Raw genomic sequence first — 14,157 nt, forward strand, 5'->3', positions numbered from 1 at the left:
CAGCATCATAAATATTTTTCTTGACCTCAACTACAGTCGTACGAATTGAATTTGTCATTAAAATGTCATTAAGTGTTAATACTCTGTCAATTAGTTTTATAACAGCATCATAAATATTTTTCTTGACCTCAACTACAGTCGTAGGAATTGAATTTGTCATTAAAATGTCATTAAGTGTTAATACTCTGTCGTATAGTTTTATAACAGCATCATAAATATTTTTCTTGACCTCAACTACAGTCGTACGAATTGAATTTGTCATTAAAATGTAATTAAGTGTTAATACTCTGTCAATTAGTTTTATAACAGCATCATAAATATTTTTCTTGACCTCAACTACAGTCGTACGAATTGAATTTGTCATTAAAATGTAATTAAGTGTTAATACTCTGTCATATAGTTTTATAACAGCATCATAAATATTTTTCTTGACCTCAACTACAGTCGTACGAATTGAATTTGTCATTAAAATGTCATTAAGTGTTAATACTCTGTCGTATAGTTTTATAACAGCATCATAAATATTTTTCTTGACCTCAACTACAGTCGTACAAATTGAATTTGTCATTAAAATGTCATTAAGTGTTAATACTCTGTCATATAGTTTTATAACAGCATCATAAATATTTTTCTTGACCTCAACTACAGTCGTACAAATTGAATTTGTCATTAAAATGTCATTAAGTGTTAATACTCTGTCATATAGTTTTATAACAGCATCATAAATATTTTTCTTGACCTCAACTACAGTCGTACGAATTGAATTTGTCATTAAAATGTCATTAAGTGTTAATACTCTGTCGTATAGTTTTATAACAGCATCATAAATATTTTTCTTGACCTCAACTACAGTCGTACGAATTGAATTTGTCATTAAAATGTCATTAAGTGTTAATACTCTGTCATATAGTTTTATAACAGCATCATAAATATTTTTCTTGACCTCAACTACAGTCGTACGAATTGAATTTGTCATTAACTTCTTCCACCCTGAAGCTATTTTGGGGATTTTCGCCTGGATTTGGCCTACCCAATTTCAAAAGCTTCCCATACCCACATGCAGAGGTTTACATACAAAAGTTTGGTATCATTTTACAGGAAACCTTTTGAAATTACATAAAACACTGTTGAAAGTGCTAAACATGGTTGTATGTGATGTCAGGCCTCTAATAAACACAAAAATAAATAGGCGCTTTTTATGTTTTTTTTCTAAAGTTTTTATTTGAAAGTATATAACTCTGGTTCTGGGTATCTCAGGTCCCTGCAGACAGTTTTGTTTGGTTCCAGCAATTGTCAGCTTACAGAGGAAAAAGGAATTTTTTCTCTATCATAATATATGCAAAAGTTATTTTACTCCAACTGATGGGAGGAATAATACGCTTATGGTGTACAATTTCTGCCAAAAAACATTTGAAGTGCTACCATAACCACATACAGTGGAATAAATGCAATTTCTTTATATCATTTTAAAGAAAACCCTTTGAAGTTACATAAAAAGCTGCTGTTTGTGACAAATATTGTTATTTATGTTGTTTTTCATATGATAAAACACCAAATTTTCCTTTTTATGTTGTAAATACTGTCTTTGATAGTGTATAACTCTGGTTCTGTGTGCTCTAGCAGACTGCAGACAGTTCTGGTTGTTACCAGCAGCAGACTGTAAACACCCAAAAAAAGAATGAACTCTTTAGCATGTCGCATTCAAAATATATTCTTATTTTACTGAAGGGTGCGGAAATACATTTTTCATAAAAATATTAATTTTTTGTTTTGCACATATAATAAAAAGCTAGGGATTAATTATGCAAACAACCAAAGAAAATGCTGTGAATGGACTCATTGTTTAGAGTAGGACCTAAGATAAAAGATGGTGTATCATTTGTGGCTATATGTGCTATCTGAGGCAGTTCACACTCAAGTTTCCCATATGTTTACAAAAGACCATTTTTTACCTTATTATTCATTCGATGATTGTTGGATATGTGTTGAAATTAGAACAAAAATAACGCTGTAGCCTTATTCCTGAGAGTGAGAGCTTTCATTTGATATAAGACTTGCCCATGTTTGTCATTTTTGAAAAATATGAAATATGTGAATATTATATGATATCAAAAAATATTGGGGGGGTGATAGTGTAAATTAAGTGTAAATAACTTTCTTACAGTAAAAGATATGTCAAAGTGATGCATATCTGCAGAAAGTAGAGACTCTAAGCTTTCAAACAGTATCTCATATGTGTTACTGGGGTCCATGACGGAGCATTAAAGATTAAAAGAATCTTTTATATTAAGTCAAAATACGAAATTTTGGACCCGGGACAGGGTCCTCAGGGTTGAAGAGGTTAAAATGTCATTAAGTGTTAATACTCTGTCGTATAGTTTTATAACAGCATCATAAATATTTTTCTTGACCTCAACTACAGTCGTACAAATTGAATTTGTCATTAAAATGTCATTAAGTGTTAATACTCTGTCATATAGTTTTATAACAGCATCATAAATATTTTTCTTGACCTCAACTACAGTCGTACGAATTGAATTTGTCATTAAAATGTCATTAAGTGTTAATACTCTGTCATATAGTTTTATAACAGCATCATAAATATTTTTCTTGACCTCAACTACAGTCGTACGAATTGAATTTGTCATTAAAATGTCATTAAGTGTTAATACTCTGTCATATAGTTTTATAACAGCATCATAAATATTTTTCTTGACCTCAACTACAGTCGTACGAATTGAATTTGTCATTAAAATGTCATTAAGTGTTAATACTCTGTCATATAGTTTTATAACAGCATCATAAATATTTTTCTTGACCTCAACTACAGTCGTACGAATTGAATTTGTCATTAAAATGTCATTAAGTGTTAATACTCTGTCGTATAGTTTTATAACAGCATCATAAATATTTTTCTTGACCTCAACTACAGTCGTACGAATTGAATTTGTCATTAAAATGTCATTAAGTGTTAATACTCTGTCATATAGTTTTATAACAGCATCATAAATATTTTTCTTGACCTCAACTACAGTCGTACGAATTGAATTTGTCATTAAAATGTCATTAAGTGTTAATACTCTGTCATATAGTTTTATAACAGCATCATAAATATTTTTCTTGACCTCAACTACAGTCGTACGAATTGAATTTGTCATTAAAATGTCATTAAGTGTTAATACTCTGTCAATTAGTTTTATAACAGCATCATAAATATTTTTCTTGACCTCAACTACAGTCGTAGGAATTGAATTTGTCATTAAAATGTCATTAAGTGTTAATACTCTGTCGTATAGTTTTATAACAGCATCATAAATATTTTTCTTGACCTCAACTACAGTCGTACGAATTGAATTTGTCATTAAAATGTAATTAAGTGTTAATACTCTGTCAATTAGTTTTATAACAGCATCATAAATATTTTTCTTGACCTCAACTACAGTCGTACGAATTGAATTTGTCATTAAAATGTAATTAAGTGTTAATACTCTGTCATATAGTTTTATAACAGCATCATAAATATTTTTCTTGACCTCAACTACAGTCGTACGAATTGAATTTGTCATTAAAATGTCATAAAGTGTTAATACTCTGTCGTATAGTTTTATAACAGCGTTGTGAATATTTTTCTTGACCTCAACTACAGTGGTACAAATAATTTTTTTTTTCATTAAAATGTCATTAAGTGTTAATACTCTGTCATAGAGTTTTATAACAGCGTCCTAGATATTCTTTAGTTCATATTTTTTTTACATTTCCTCCAGGTGTTAGAGAAATAAAAACAATCATCCAATAATAATAATTAAAATTAATAAAATTATATTTTTATATTTAAATGAAAACAGTACAATAATGGGTTAAGCCATGTAGCGCTGGGTCCATATTGCTGCAAAAACAGTTAATTACATTAAATTAATTAATTAAATTGATTTAATGTTTTGTTCGTTTTTTACTTTTATGTCAGAAAAAGTCAGAACCCTCTGTGTGAGGAATAACAAGTTCTGTTTTTTTATGAATTGTGCACATACATAAAGTTAAGTGTAATATTTTGATGTGTCTGTTGCATTTTGTTAAAATATTTAAAATTATTTGACAGTATTAACACTTTTTTAATCGTTCAATTTGTACCACTGTAGTTGAGGTCAAGAAAAATATTCATGATGCTGTTATAAAATTATTTGATAGAGTATTAACACTTAATGAAATTTAAATGACAGTTTAATGTAATGTTAACCCATAAAGCTAGGTAGTTTCTTAAGTTTAATAATTATTCTGCTATGTCATGTTTATGACAGATTAATTATAATGTATTGGTTTATGTCAAGTTGTCATAACAAAGATAATGAAGGTGTCATGTCAGTCTTATGAACACCCCTTCAAGTAAAGTGTTACAAAACTCTCTCTGCTTGCTCAACGCACAAAAAATAAGTTTTCGATATCCAAATAAAAACAAAAAAGATGGAATAACAAGACGACACACCATTTAATCCTAACATTACATTATTCAAGATTTTAATATGAGATTGTAATATCATACCATGACTGTATATGGATAAAGTCATGCCTCACTTACAATTCACGTTTCTCATAGAAAAAGAAAATATTAACTTACCAATAAAGTAGGCCAACAGGAACACCAGCGTGACAGAGATGAGAATGGCACTGAGGGCAGCACATTTCCAGTTGCAATGCTTGTAGGGTTTCTTCAGGGTGAAGGCGGGCCGCGAAAATGTGCTTCGTGGCAGGGGACGGGGTGGGGGCGAGTACACCGTGCTGGACGTCAAGGGGTAGCCGGGTGACGTAGTGCAGTATAAGGGCGAAGTCCCACCAGGCTTGAATAGAAAGTGTCTGGAGAGACGCAGAAAACGTTATTGCTTACGTTCAGAAAACATTGGTCGGACAGTACGTGTGTGTGTTTTGTAATCATGTTAACCAGTGTCTGTAGACTGTAAAGAGTCGTGTCCCCCGCACCGATCGGTACTGCTGTCGCTAAGCACTTTTCTGAGCAGTTGCCATAGTCACCTCTGAGCGCCGCCTGCCAGCAGGACGCACTGTGCCCCCGAGGGCTGCGTTATATCGAAATTTTGAATCAATATCAGATTTAATTTACAGCACGAGTAACCACGGTGCTTTCTTGTTAATACAAGCCATCGTGGTGACTTCTAATTCACCTTAAGGGCGCGTGTCAGGATATTGCAAGATGTACATTATAAGGACAGCTTAGTTGTACTACGAGGACAGTTCCCGTGAATTAAAAAGTGCGGTACCAACCAAATGAGGGGGCACTCAGAAACGCTACCCCAACAAAGTAAAGAAAACTTAACACATTTTAAAAAATCTAAAGCCAAGCACACACTAAATTGTGGAAGATTGTCACCCTTTCATGTTTAAGCCAATTAACGGGAGAAAAAAGTCCACTATTAATGCATTTATAGTTGTGCAAGAATAGAATTTGGTGATTGAACTGTGAATGCGATAGGTGACACGTCTCCATCCAATGTGTGCTTGGCCCTTTCAAACAGTTACTGAGCTAATAAGTCACATTAGGTGTTAGTATTAACAATCATCATCAATAAATGTGCAACTCGTACAGAAACAGGTTAGCTTTGGTTACATGAAGTTAGGTACGTATACTATGGTATGAAATGAAAATTGAGTGTGCACAGGTACCACGATGCAGCATGGCAAAGCAGATTCCGCCGCGGTCAGATCATGCAACATACCCATCGGTGTAAGCGCCGTCACGGCGAGCTGTGGCCAGTGTGTCCATCTCTATAAAGTTGTCCTGTAAAGTCTCTAGGAATGTCTGCTTTGCTATGTTTCTACACACAGGTGGAGAGATGGACAAATGGAAAGTGAGACGTGCAAGAGGAAGACACAGATGTGCAACAGAAAAATGCGACTGGTGAGTTTGCGTCAACGGCCGACGAGGACAAACAGAGAGACCCTTATGGAACTAAAGTGTGCGGTTTTCGGCCCAGTGAAACCTCCCCCCTCGGTCCCAGGAGCGTTCTCGCTCTTGTACCGCACATGTACCTTGTGTTGTACGACCCATGCCTCTCTCTGCAAGCGTCCTGTTCTTCTCTGATAAACATTAGAGTATTCTGGCTCCTTTATGATTGTGGTTAGAAGAAAACAAGGCATTACTTTTCCATTCACGCTCTTTGTGTTTCGGGGGCTGACACAACACTTTTCGGAAGAATCACACATTATACAGACAGATTTCCCGTGAGGTTATGCTAAATATGGCTTTAAAGAAAAGTTGGCTCTGAAGTGACAATTCTGTTATCATTTACTCATCCCAGTGTTGTTCCAAACGCATATAACTTGTGTTATGCTGTGAAAAGGAAACTGAAAGATGTTTTTAAAGAACTGTAATGGCTGTTTTCATGCAATTAAAATGAACGGGGATGTAAAAGCATCATAAAAGTGAACTACTATACAGTACAAATCTTCTAAAAACGTGATAGCTTTGGGTAAGGAACAAAAACGCTTAGGTTACTCACGTAACCCCGGTTCCCTGAAATAACGGGAACGAAGCATTGCGTCAGTTAGCTGACGCTATGGGGGAAACTCCTGTTTACTCCGTGACTGAAGCCTATTGGTTAACGTCTGTACAAAGTACAGACCAATGACGTTTGAACCCGCGCGCGGGAGGAACGCGTCCCTATATAAGCGCGGTTCAATCGTCAGGAGCTCATTATTATTCGACTGAAGCGCGCAGCCGAATAACACTCGCTGCGTAGACGTTTGTAGCACGGCAAGAGACGCAATGCTTCGTTCCCGTTATTTCAGGGAACCGGGGTTACGTGAGTAACCTAAGCGTTCCCTTTCAATACGATTCACTTCGCATTGCGTCAGTTAGCTGACGCTATGGGGGAACGTAATCCCATCACGCCGTGCATACACAACGTACTGAAGTGCCTTACCGGAGAGACACTGCGTGTGGCCCTATACCCGGCATATTCACAGCTTTAAAAGCAAATGTGTAAGCACCATATAAATTGTTGACGCGCACACGGTGGGGTTTTAAACGCACCGGGGGCACATAACATAGCACAAGACGGCGAGGTACGCGCCGCGGCTGTGCGAGATAAGTAAATTCAGAGTCACGTTGGTGAGCTCGCTGAGCGCACCGTGGTGTACACATAAAACGCATGAGCGTGCATGATTGAGCCGAGAGAACCTGCGCTCGTAGGGCAGGGACGTCTAAGCTGTACAATCTGACAACGTAGACGGCGAAGACCAGCCGGCCGCGTAGCAGATATTAAATATAGATATAGATACCCCTGTAGACCAAGTTCATGAAGAAGCCAAACTCGCACAGAGTGGGCTCTATATAGGACATAGCTCATAGAGGGGCGTGAGCCAGTGCGATGGTTTCAACGATCCATCTAAATAACCACTGTTAGCAACAGACATACGTAGTGAGTGATCTGCGAAGCTCACGAACGGCCGATCTGACTATAATATGCGGCAGAACGGTTCGTAGCGTGGGATTATACAGATACCACAATAGTGTGAACCCCGGTGCACCCTCGAGCGCATCGGGATGCATATAGGTAGTATTATAGTGCACAGATCGGTGAGCTTTCCAAGCGCGCCGTAAATGTGTATTGACTATAAATTGCACGGGCACAGGTGAACACTTGAATACATTTTGAATGCATATAGATGAATCAGAGTGTTATAATGCACAGGCCGGCAAGATTCTCGAGCGCGCCGTCATGTGTTCTGATAATAAATTGTGCGCACACGGGTGAACTCTTCAGTGCACCGTGAATGCGTATAGATAAATCAGTGCACACAACGCGCCGTGAATGTGTACAGATATGATTGATGGACGTAACGGTGGGCACCCAACGCACCGTGAACGTACACAGATGAACAACAATGTATGTGTCACAAAGCATAACACAGCTGTGTATACAGGTGAGCTTTCCCAAGCGCATCTTATTGTATACCAAAATGTTATAGCGTGTACATGTGAGCTTCTCTAAGCGCACGGTGGACGCATATAATTAAAACCCATATCGTGCATACAGGTGAGCTAATGGGCGCACCTTTAATGCAACAAACCTCAGTAGTGCGCGAAGCAGGGATGTCGAAGCTGTAAACTGACAACGTGGACGGCGGGGACCAGCCGGCCGTGTCACAATTGTCAAATGAGAAACCTCTAAGACCATGCCCATGCTCTAAGACAAGTGAGCATAATTGTCACGGGAGGTGATAACGTCAACGATCCATAAATAGCCTGTATTGACAGGTGCTCTAGTGAGTGATCTGTGACGCAGATAAACAGCTGATCGTCTGATGTACGTCAGACGTATGTGTCATACAGGACCTTGGACAGTTCCAGAGCGCTGTGCCTCGGGCACCGTCCGCATCTGAGAAATGACAGGCTTATGAATAAAGTGAATGGCCAGCCGTAAAAGCATGGTTCGCTGTTACCGCCGCCGTCCGCATCTGAGAGATGACAGGCTTGTGAATTAAATGAATGGTCGGTCGTAAAAGCGTGGTTCGCTGTTATCACGGCCACATAGATATTGGTAGGGGAGAGAGCCGCCGTGCCTCTGTAGTGAGGAGAAAAGTGTTCCACCGGCGATTCGCGGGGGGTTTTGACTTTCAAATGTCACTAGACAGAATGGATCAGACTTTGCATAAGGACGCCGTGAAAGGGGTCCTAGCAGCTTGTGTCAATGTGTCATAAGGCACGTAATGTAGGTCGTGTCCCACGGATGCCATCTCCGCACGCCCATCGTAATGGGTTAATATTGGTAGTTTAAGCATGAGATGCGTATCACTCTGATTGAACATAGCTTATAAAGCGATGCAATGAGTTTATAAAGGAGATGACTCGTCAGCTTGTTCAGGGGGCGAGATCTCAGTCTGGTTCGGTAAATAATGAAACCACCGTAGATTGCCCGACCGCATTATCACAATAACACGGTCGAGAGTGCTGCAGTGCTAAATCATCCTCATAATGTACCGTATTCACAGTACAAGGTGATTTATATGAGACAAACGGCATTCCACGCGCCGAAGGCTGATTGCCGTCGTAAAGCGTGTTCAACCCACAGCAAATGCTGGGCTAGCTCGTAATGACAGCACTTCATGCAGCCGTGTGTAACTTAAGCAAGCTTCCCGGCCGTCAGCTCGGGGCGGGACCTTTGCTTAGTCAAACTGAAGTGGACTTATGAACAGAATGCCACGATATTCAGCTTTCTGAGGCTCGTTAGAGGGGTACGTGTGCCCGTCTTAAACGAGATGCCGCGCGCGTCTGACTGTGCGCGCGCTTTAAGCTTTGAAACTTATTGTGGCGGGTAGCAAGCTCACTTGAGGTTGATATTACCCTTAATATCTCCGAGTATTGGAGCGGAGGTGTGAGCGTCTTCGGATCCGCTAATATAAATCAGCTATATGGCCGAAAAACGTCATAAACCGCTTGGCTGTAAGCCTTTGAGTGGCCGTCCGGAGAGGGCGCGATTCAAACGCTTGGAGCCATGCAAAAGTCTGAGGCTGTCCTTCCTCTAGGAAGAGAGAATAACAGCCGTAAGACCGTGCTCGTTTGCGCCATCAGCATCGTAGCGGAGAAACTGAGGTGGGCTGCGAGCGAATTTGGCAGAAAGGTGTTAGAGACACCGTACAGTCGTGGGGTGTCAATACACAGTATATGGCCAAACCGGGGTTTTTTCGGCTAGCGTCGATAGAATTATGGACAGCGGGCCGTGTGTGCGTATTACTGATTGCTTGTCAGTAAGGCGATAAAGTGTTTAGAGACACCGTACAACCGTGGGTGTCAAAACACAGTATAGTAAGCACGGAAATTACTCTTTTTAGAGGAATTAAATACCGTTCGCCACTATAGTGAGGTCGCATAGCCGACAGTATTACACAGTATGTTTGGATAAACAGCACACAGAAAACATTTCAGGGCAGTCCAGCCGAGGCGCGACATAACCCCTTTTCTCCCAGACAGTTTCGTTCTCTGTTGATGCAGCTGTGCTGCGGAGACCAGAGCTCAGCCGTTCAGGTGCACAAGCCTCAGTAGTGACGGTGACCGAACGGCTCACGGAGCAGGGTAGTATGTCTAGGTGGTTTAATGTCAGACTGAACCCATCGCAGAGAGGAAGTCTGCCGTGAGGCCCGCGGTTTTGCCGTTTATTAAAAGGGCAGAAAAACCGGGTATATATATAAGAATGTACCAATATTCAGCGCACTGATATAGGACGGGACTGAATAAAGGGAGGTATTCGGGCCTCAGTATATTATAAACAAATTCGTTCTGCCTCTGATTCCGTCTAAACCAGAGAGAAATTACCAGGCAGACAAAGAATGAGCTATCTGAAGTGAGATCGGCTCAGGCCAGTAAAGCTCTATAATAAGTGTTTTAGCGCTCCAATAGAGGCGTGTCCGCCTTATCGAGCAGACGAATGAGATCGTGCCGCTCCAGGAGGGGAGGGGCATGAAGCTCTCTTATAATGAGTGTTCTTGGTGCTCCAATAGCGGCGAATCGGCCCTATCGAGCAGACGAATGAGATCGCGCCGCTCCAGGAGGGGAGGGGCATGAAGCTCTGTAATCGTTGAACACTGGACAGCTGCATTTAGAGGCAGCGAGCCGTAATACCGCGTGCTAGCTAAGCCGTTAAGAGACCTCACCACTGTGGGGAAAGGAGCGAGGGACTCCGCGAGCGTGGAGCACGAGTGGCTGTGCTATGACAGAGACAGGGGCAGACCGCCCGTGTTTGCTTGTCGTATGCATCTATCCAGGTCTACGGTTCCCCGCTTGTTCATCTCAACAAGAGAGGAACGGCAGAGGGGAGCAGCAACACAGACAGAACAGCCATGCGTCGTGACGGTATCACCCGATGCACTCGGGGGATTAATATATGTGCCAGAGATCTCGCCACTGAATGTAAGAGGAGCGAAGGGACTCTGTAAGCATGAACGGTTGCGGTGTGACAGAACACAGGGGGGGTTAGTCCGTGTGTGCTTGTCTATGCATCCATCTAGTCTCATGGCTCGCCGTGTGTTCATCCCGGCGAGAGAGGAACAGCAGGGGGAGCACGAAACATGGATAAGACAACCAAAGCATAAGCGCGGTCCCGGCGTGGGAGGTGCCAGACCGGTAACGCGCTCGGAGGAAATTCATAGCAGAGAGGCTCACCGAGCCGCTGTGCTGGACGCTATTACAACAGCGCCTGCTCTTTTAGCTTATAGCTTTATATTAAAAATATTGATCTTACCGGGCGGCCGCAGGGGAGACCTCGTCAGGCGTGTGTCCACTGCACAGGGCTCGTACCACGGCAAGCGAAGGCTATCTTCGGTTCTCGGCCGGAAAGCGGCAGGGGAAGACGCTAGACCTGGACTCTGCTATCTTCGGTTCTCAGCCGGAAAACGGCAGGGGAAGACGCTAGGCCTGGACTCCGCTGCAGGGCTTTTGTCAACGGCGAGGTAAGGCTTCTTCTTTTCTTCGGAGCAGCGAGAGGTTCGCGCTGAAGGAGAAAAATAATGAGCTCCTGACGATTGAACCGCGCTTATATAGGGACGCGTTCCTCCCGCGCGCGGGTTCAAACGTCATTGGTCTGTACTTTGTACAGACGTTAACCAATAGGCTTCAGTCACGGAGTAAACAGGAGTTTCCCCCATAGCGTCAGCTAACTGACGCAATGCGAAGTGAACCGTATTGAAAGGGAACTGAGTTGTTATTCCCTGAAAATCTCTCTGGTACATTTGTGACATTCATGTGGATAAGGAACAATGTTTGATTTGTCAACAAATAAATTTGTTTTTAATCTGCATCTGGCAGAAAAAATAATTTTCCAGGCTGTTACTGGGGCGGTAAGTAACCTTTAAAAAGGTCCTAAAATGTAACATACATTTGGCACCAATATGAACCTTTGTGGTACTAATATGCACTCTATGGTACCAATATGTACATCTGAGGTGAGGGGTGCGCAGGCACAAACTAAAGCGGGGTTAATTGTAACACGGGCCGTTTACATTGCTGCACAAGGTTGAGCAATTTGTTTTTCTGGTATTGTATACAGGCTGCCAAAAGACTGTCTCACGCAAATTTATGTAAATGTATAATGTTTTTCCAGAGAGTCATTGATGAACGAGTGTTTTGGGGGCATGTAAGTCAATTTTTTCATTATACATTTTTTTTGGTTCCTAAGTTGGGTGTATAAGATACCAAACCCAATGCTATGTCATATTAATCACATCTGCAGCTCTTACCAACATTTTTGGTAGGCGTGAAAATTTTTGACCCAGTGGGGTTAATTGTAACGCTGTGTTACAACTAACCCCTCAGCAGTTACGATACCGCTAACATTAGCAGAATTCTTGTTGTTGTTTTAAATAGGCTACACAGGAATGATTGCTGGTTGCCAACAAAATAAATGTGCCTGTCCTTTCAAAAATTGTTTTTCAAATTGTATTTTTGTTCATATCTTTAATATTGATTTAATAAGGTCACGTCAAAGATTAAAATCATAAGGAAATTAATGGATAAAATCAGAATTTGATTTTTATCATCTCATAATTTGATTTTGAGACTTTAGTATGTTTTTAAAGACCACATATAAAAATGTTTTTTTTTTTTTTGTCATAACTGTGCTGCTTTTTCCTCACACATTTCGACATTTGTATCATTTATAATTGAACTATTGTTAGAAAAGGGCTGGATAAATGAATACAGTGTGGATAGCTGTCTATTATAGACAGATATATAAACAATATCCACTTCAAGTACATAGACAAAATAATATTGAAATATTTGCCTGCAAACTTAATTTTTAGCAAGTGTTACAACTAACCCCCTGCCTGTTACAATGAACCCCACCTATGGGGTAAGTTGTAACGTTTGCACTTCTGTCACGTTTGGTGTAATTGTCCAAGAATGGTAAGTACTAGAAACAAACGTTAAATGTTCATTTGTAGCAGAGATGTGTGTGTTGCTTGTGTAAAAATATAATTAATCAGACTCAAATATTTTTTTGAATGATTGAGCCAAAACCAAAAAGCGTTAGGTTGTGCCCGATGTACTTATTGGCAGGGTGCCGCCCCAGTGACAGCTAGGGATAATTCTGGACCATTTTTTTTTTCTGACAGAGTAATTTAAGATCACTGCTCTGAAATATTCATTCATATATCTGCTTTTTCAATTGCAAATTACCGATTTAACAATCCAGTGGCCGTGGATAGGTAGATTATTAGTGAACAATTACTTAAATTATAGCTTTTCACAGAAATCTATAGGCTAATGTATGAATTCACAGGATGTGGGATGCAGGTCTTTAATCGTACTTTACGAGGGCTCTTGAAAGCTAAAGTACCATACATTGTAATTGCCTGGAAATAACAACCATTACAATTCTCCTGGTTCTCAAGAATGGAAGATGTACGGATTAAAGCAACATGAGGGTGAATAAATGATAATAGAAGTTTATTCTAGTTATACTAATCCTACAAAATTGTGCTTTTGTCAATTAAAAAATGGTTTTGCAAAGCAGAAGGTTATTAGCATTCAGAAACTGTGTACAATATATTCAGTAAGCAAGTCTGCAGCGGCTCCACAGCCCCTGAGATCGCTGTTCCATAAGGTAAATCTGAGACAATGCAATGGGAAATGAACTTTCAACATGCAGGACGAAAGCTCAACACTTTCAATTCAACAAGAGAAAATGCTTGTTTCACATGGCCTGCTCCGTACATTTGTTTGTTTCGCGACTGGGAGGTAAATTGAAGTTTTACAATGAAGATAAGTCAGGCGCAGACAACAGATGAACACGCGGAAGCAGCCAATAACAGGGTAGCATTTCCTGGCTCTCATCCACTGAGGGTTCGGTAAGCCTACACATCCAGGGACTCATCCAATCCATTTCAGCCCGCCGTACAAAAGCTGTGAGAGGGTACCATTATAAGGCCATTAGCTAAAGCCCAAATGACAGACCATCTTTCACTGCCCTTGTGGATATTGCTAATGGTTCCAATTTCATCAGAGGGATTCAGATAATTGATCGCTCTTTTTTTAGATCGGAGGGAGGGATGTGAGTTTGTGTGATGTCACTGATTTATTTGATTTCTGTCACTCTGCTCATGCCGCAGATCGGCTCGCTTGGCCATCTGTTTCTCTGCCCCGCGGGAATACCT

General features: G+C 40.4%; 1 protein-coding gene across 9 annotated transcripts in view; it reads right to left on the bottom strand.

Annotated features, from left to right (window-relative positions):
* The window catches only part of tenm4 (teneurin transmembrane protein 4), a 268,749-nt gene that overhangs the window by 125,011 nt on the left and 129,581 nt on the right, over positions 1 to 14,157 (bottom strand). For 5 of the 9 annotated variants that reach the window (XM_065281625.1, XM_065281623.1, XM_065281622.1 and 2 more), the window contains 2 exons: positions 5,724 to 5,822; positions 4,613 to 4,848 (listed from right to left, as the gene is read on the bottom strand). In XM_065281625.1, the coding sequence (XP_065137697.1) occupies positions 4,613 to 4,848; positions 5,724 to 5,822 (335 nt within the window). Of the gene's footprint in view, positions 1 to 4,612; positions 4,849 to 5,723; positions 5,823 to 6,036; positions 6,112 to 14,157 lie in introns of all 9 variants that reach the window. The other 4 variants (XM_065281626.1, XM_065281621.1, XM_065281627.1 and 1 more) reach the window with 3 other exon arrangements.

The sequence above is a fragment of the Paramisgurnus dabryanus genome, chromosome 8 (genome assembly GCF_030506205.2).
Source record: "Paramisgurnus dabryanus chromosome 8, PD_genome_1.1, whole genome shotgun sequence".
Taxonomy (NCBI): domain Eukaryota; kingdom Metazoa; phylum Chordata; class Actinopteri; order Cypriniformes; family Cobitidae; genus Paramisgurnus; species Paramisgurnus dabryanus.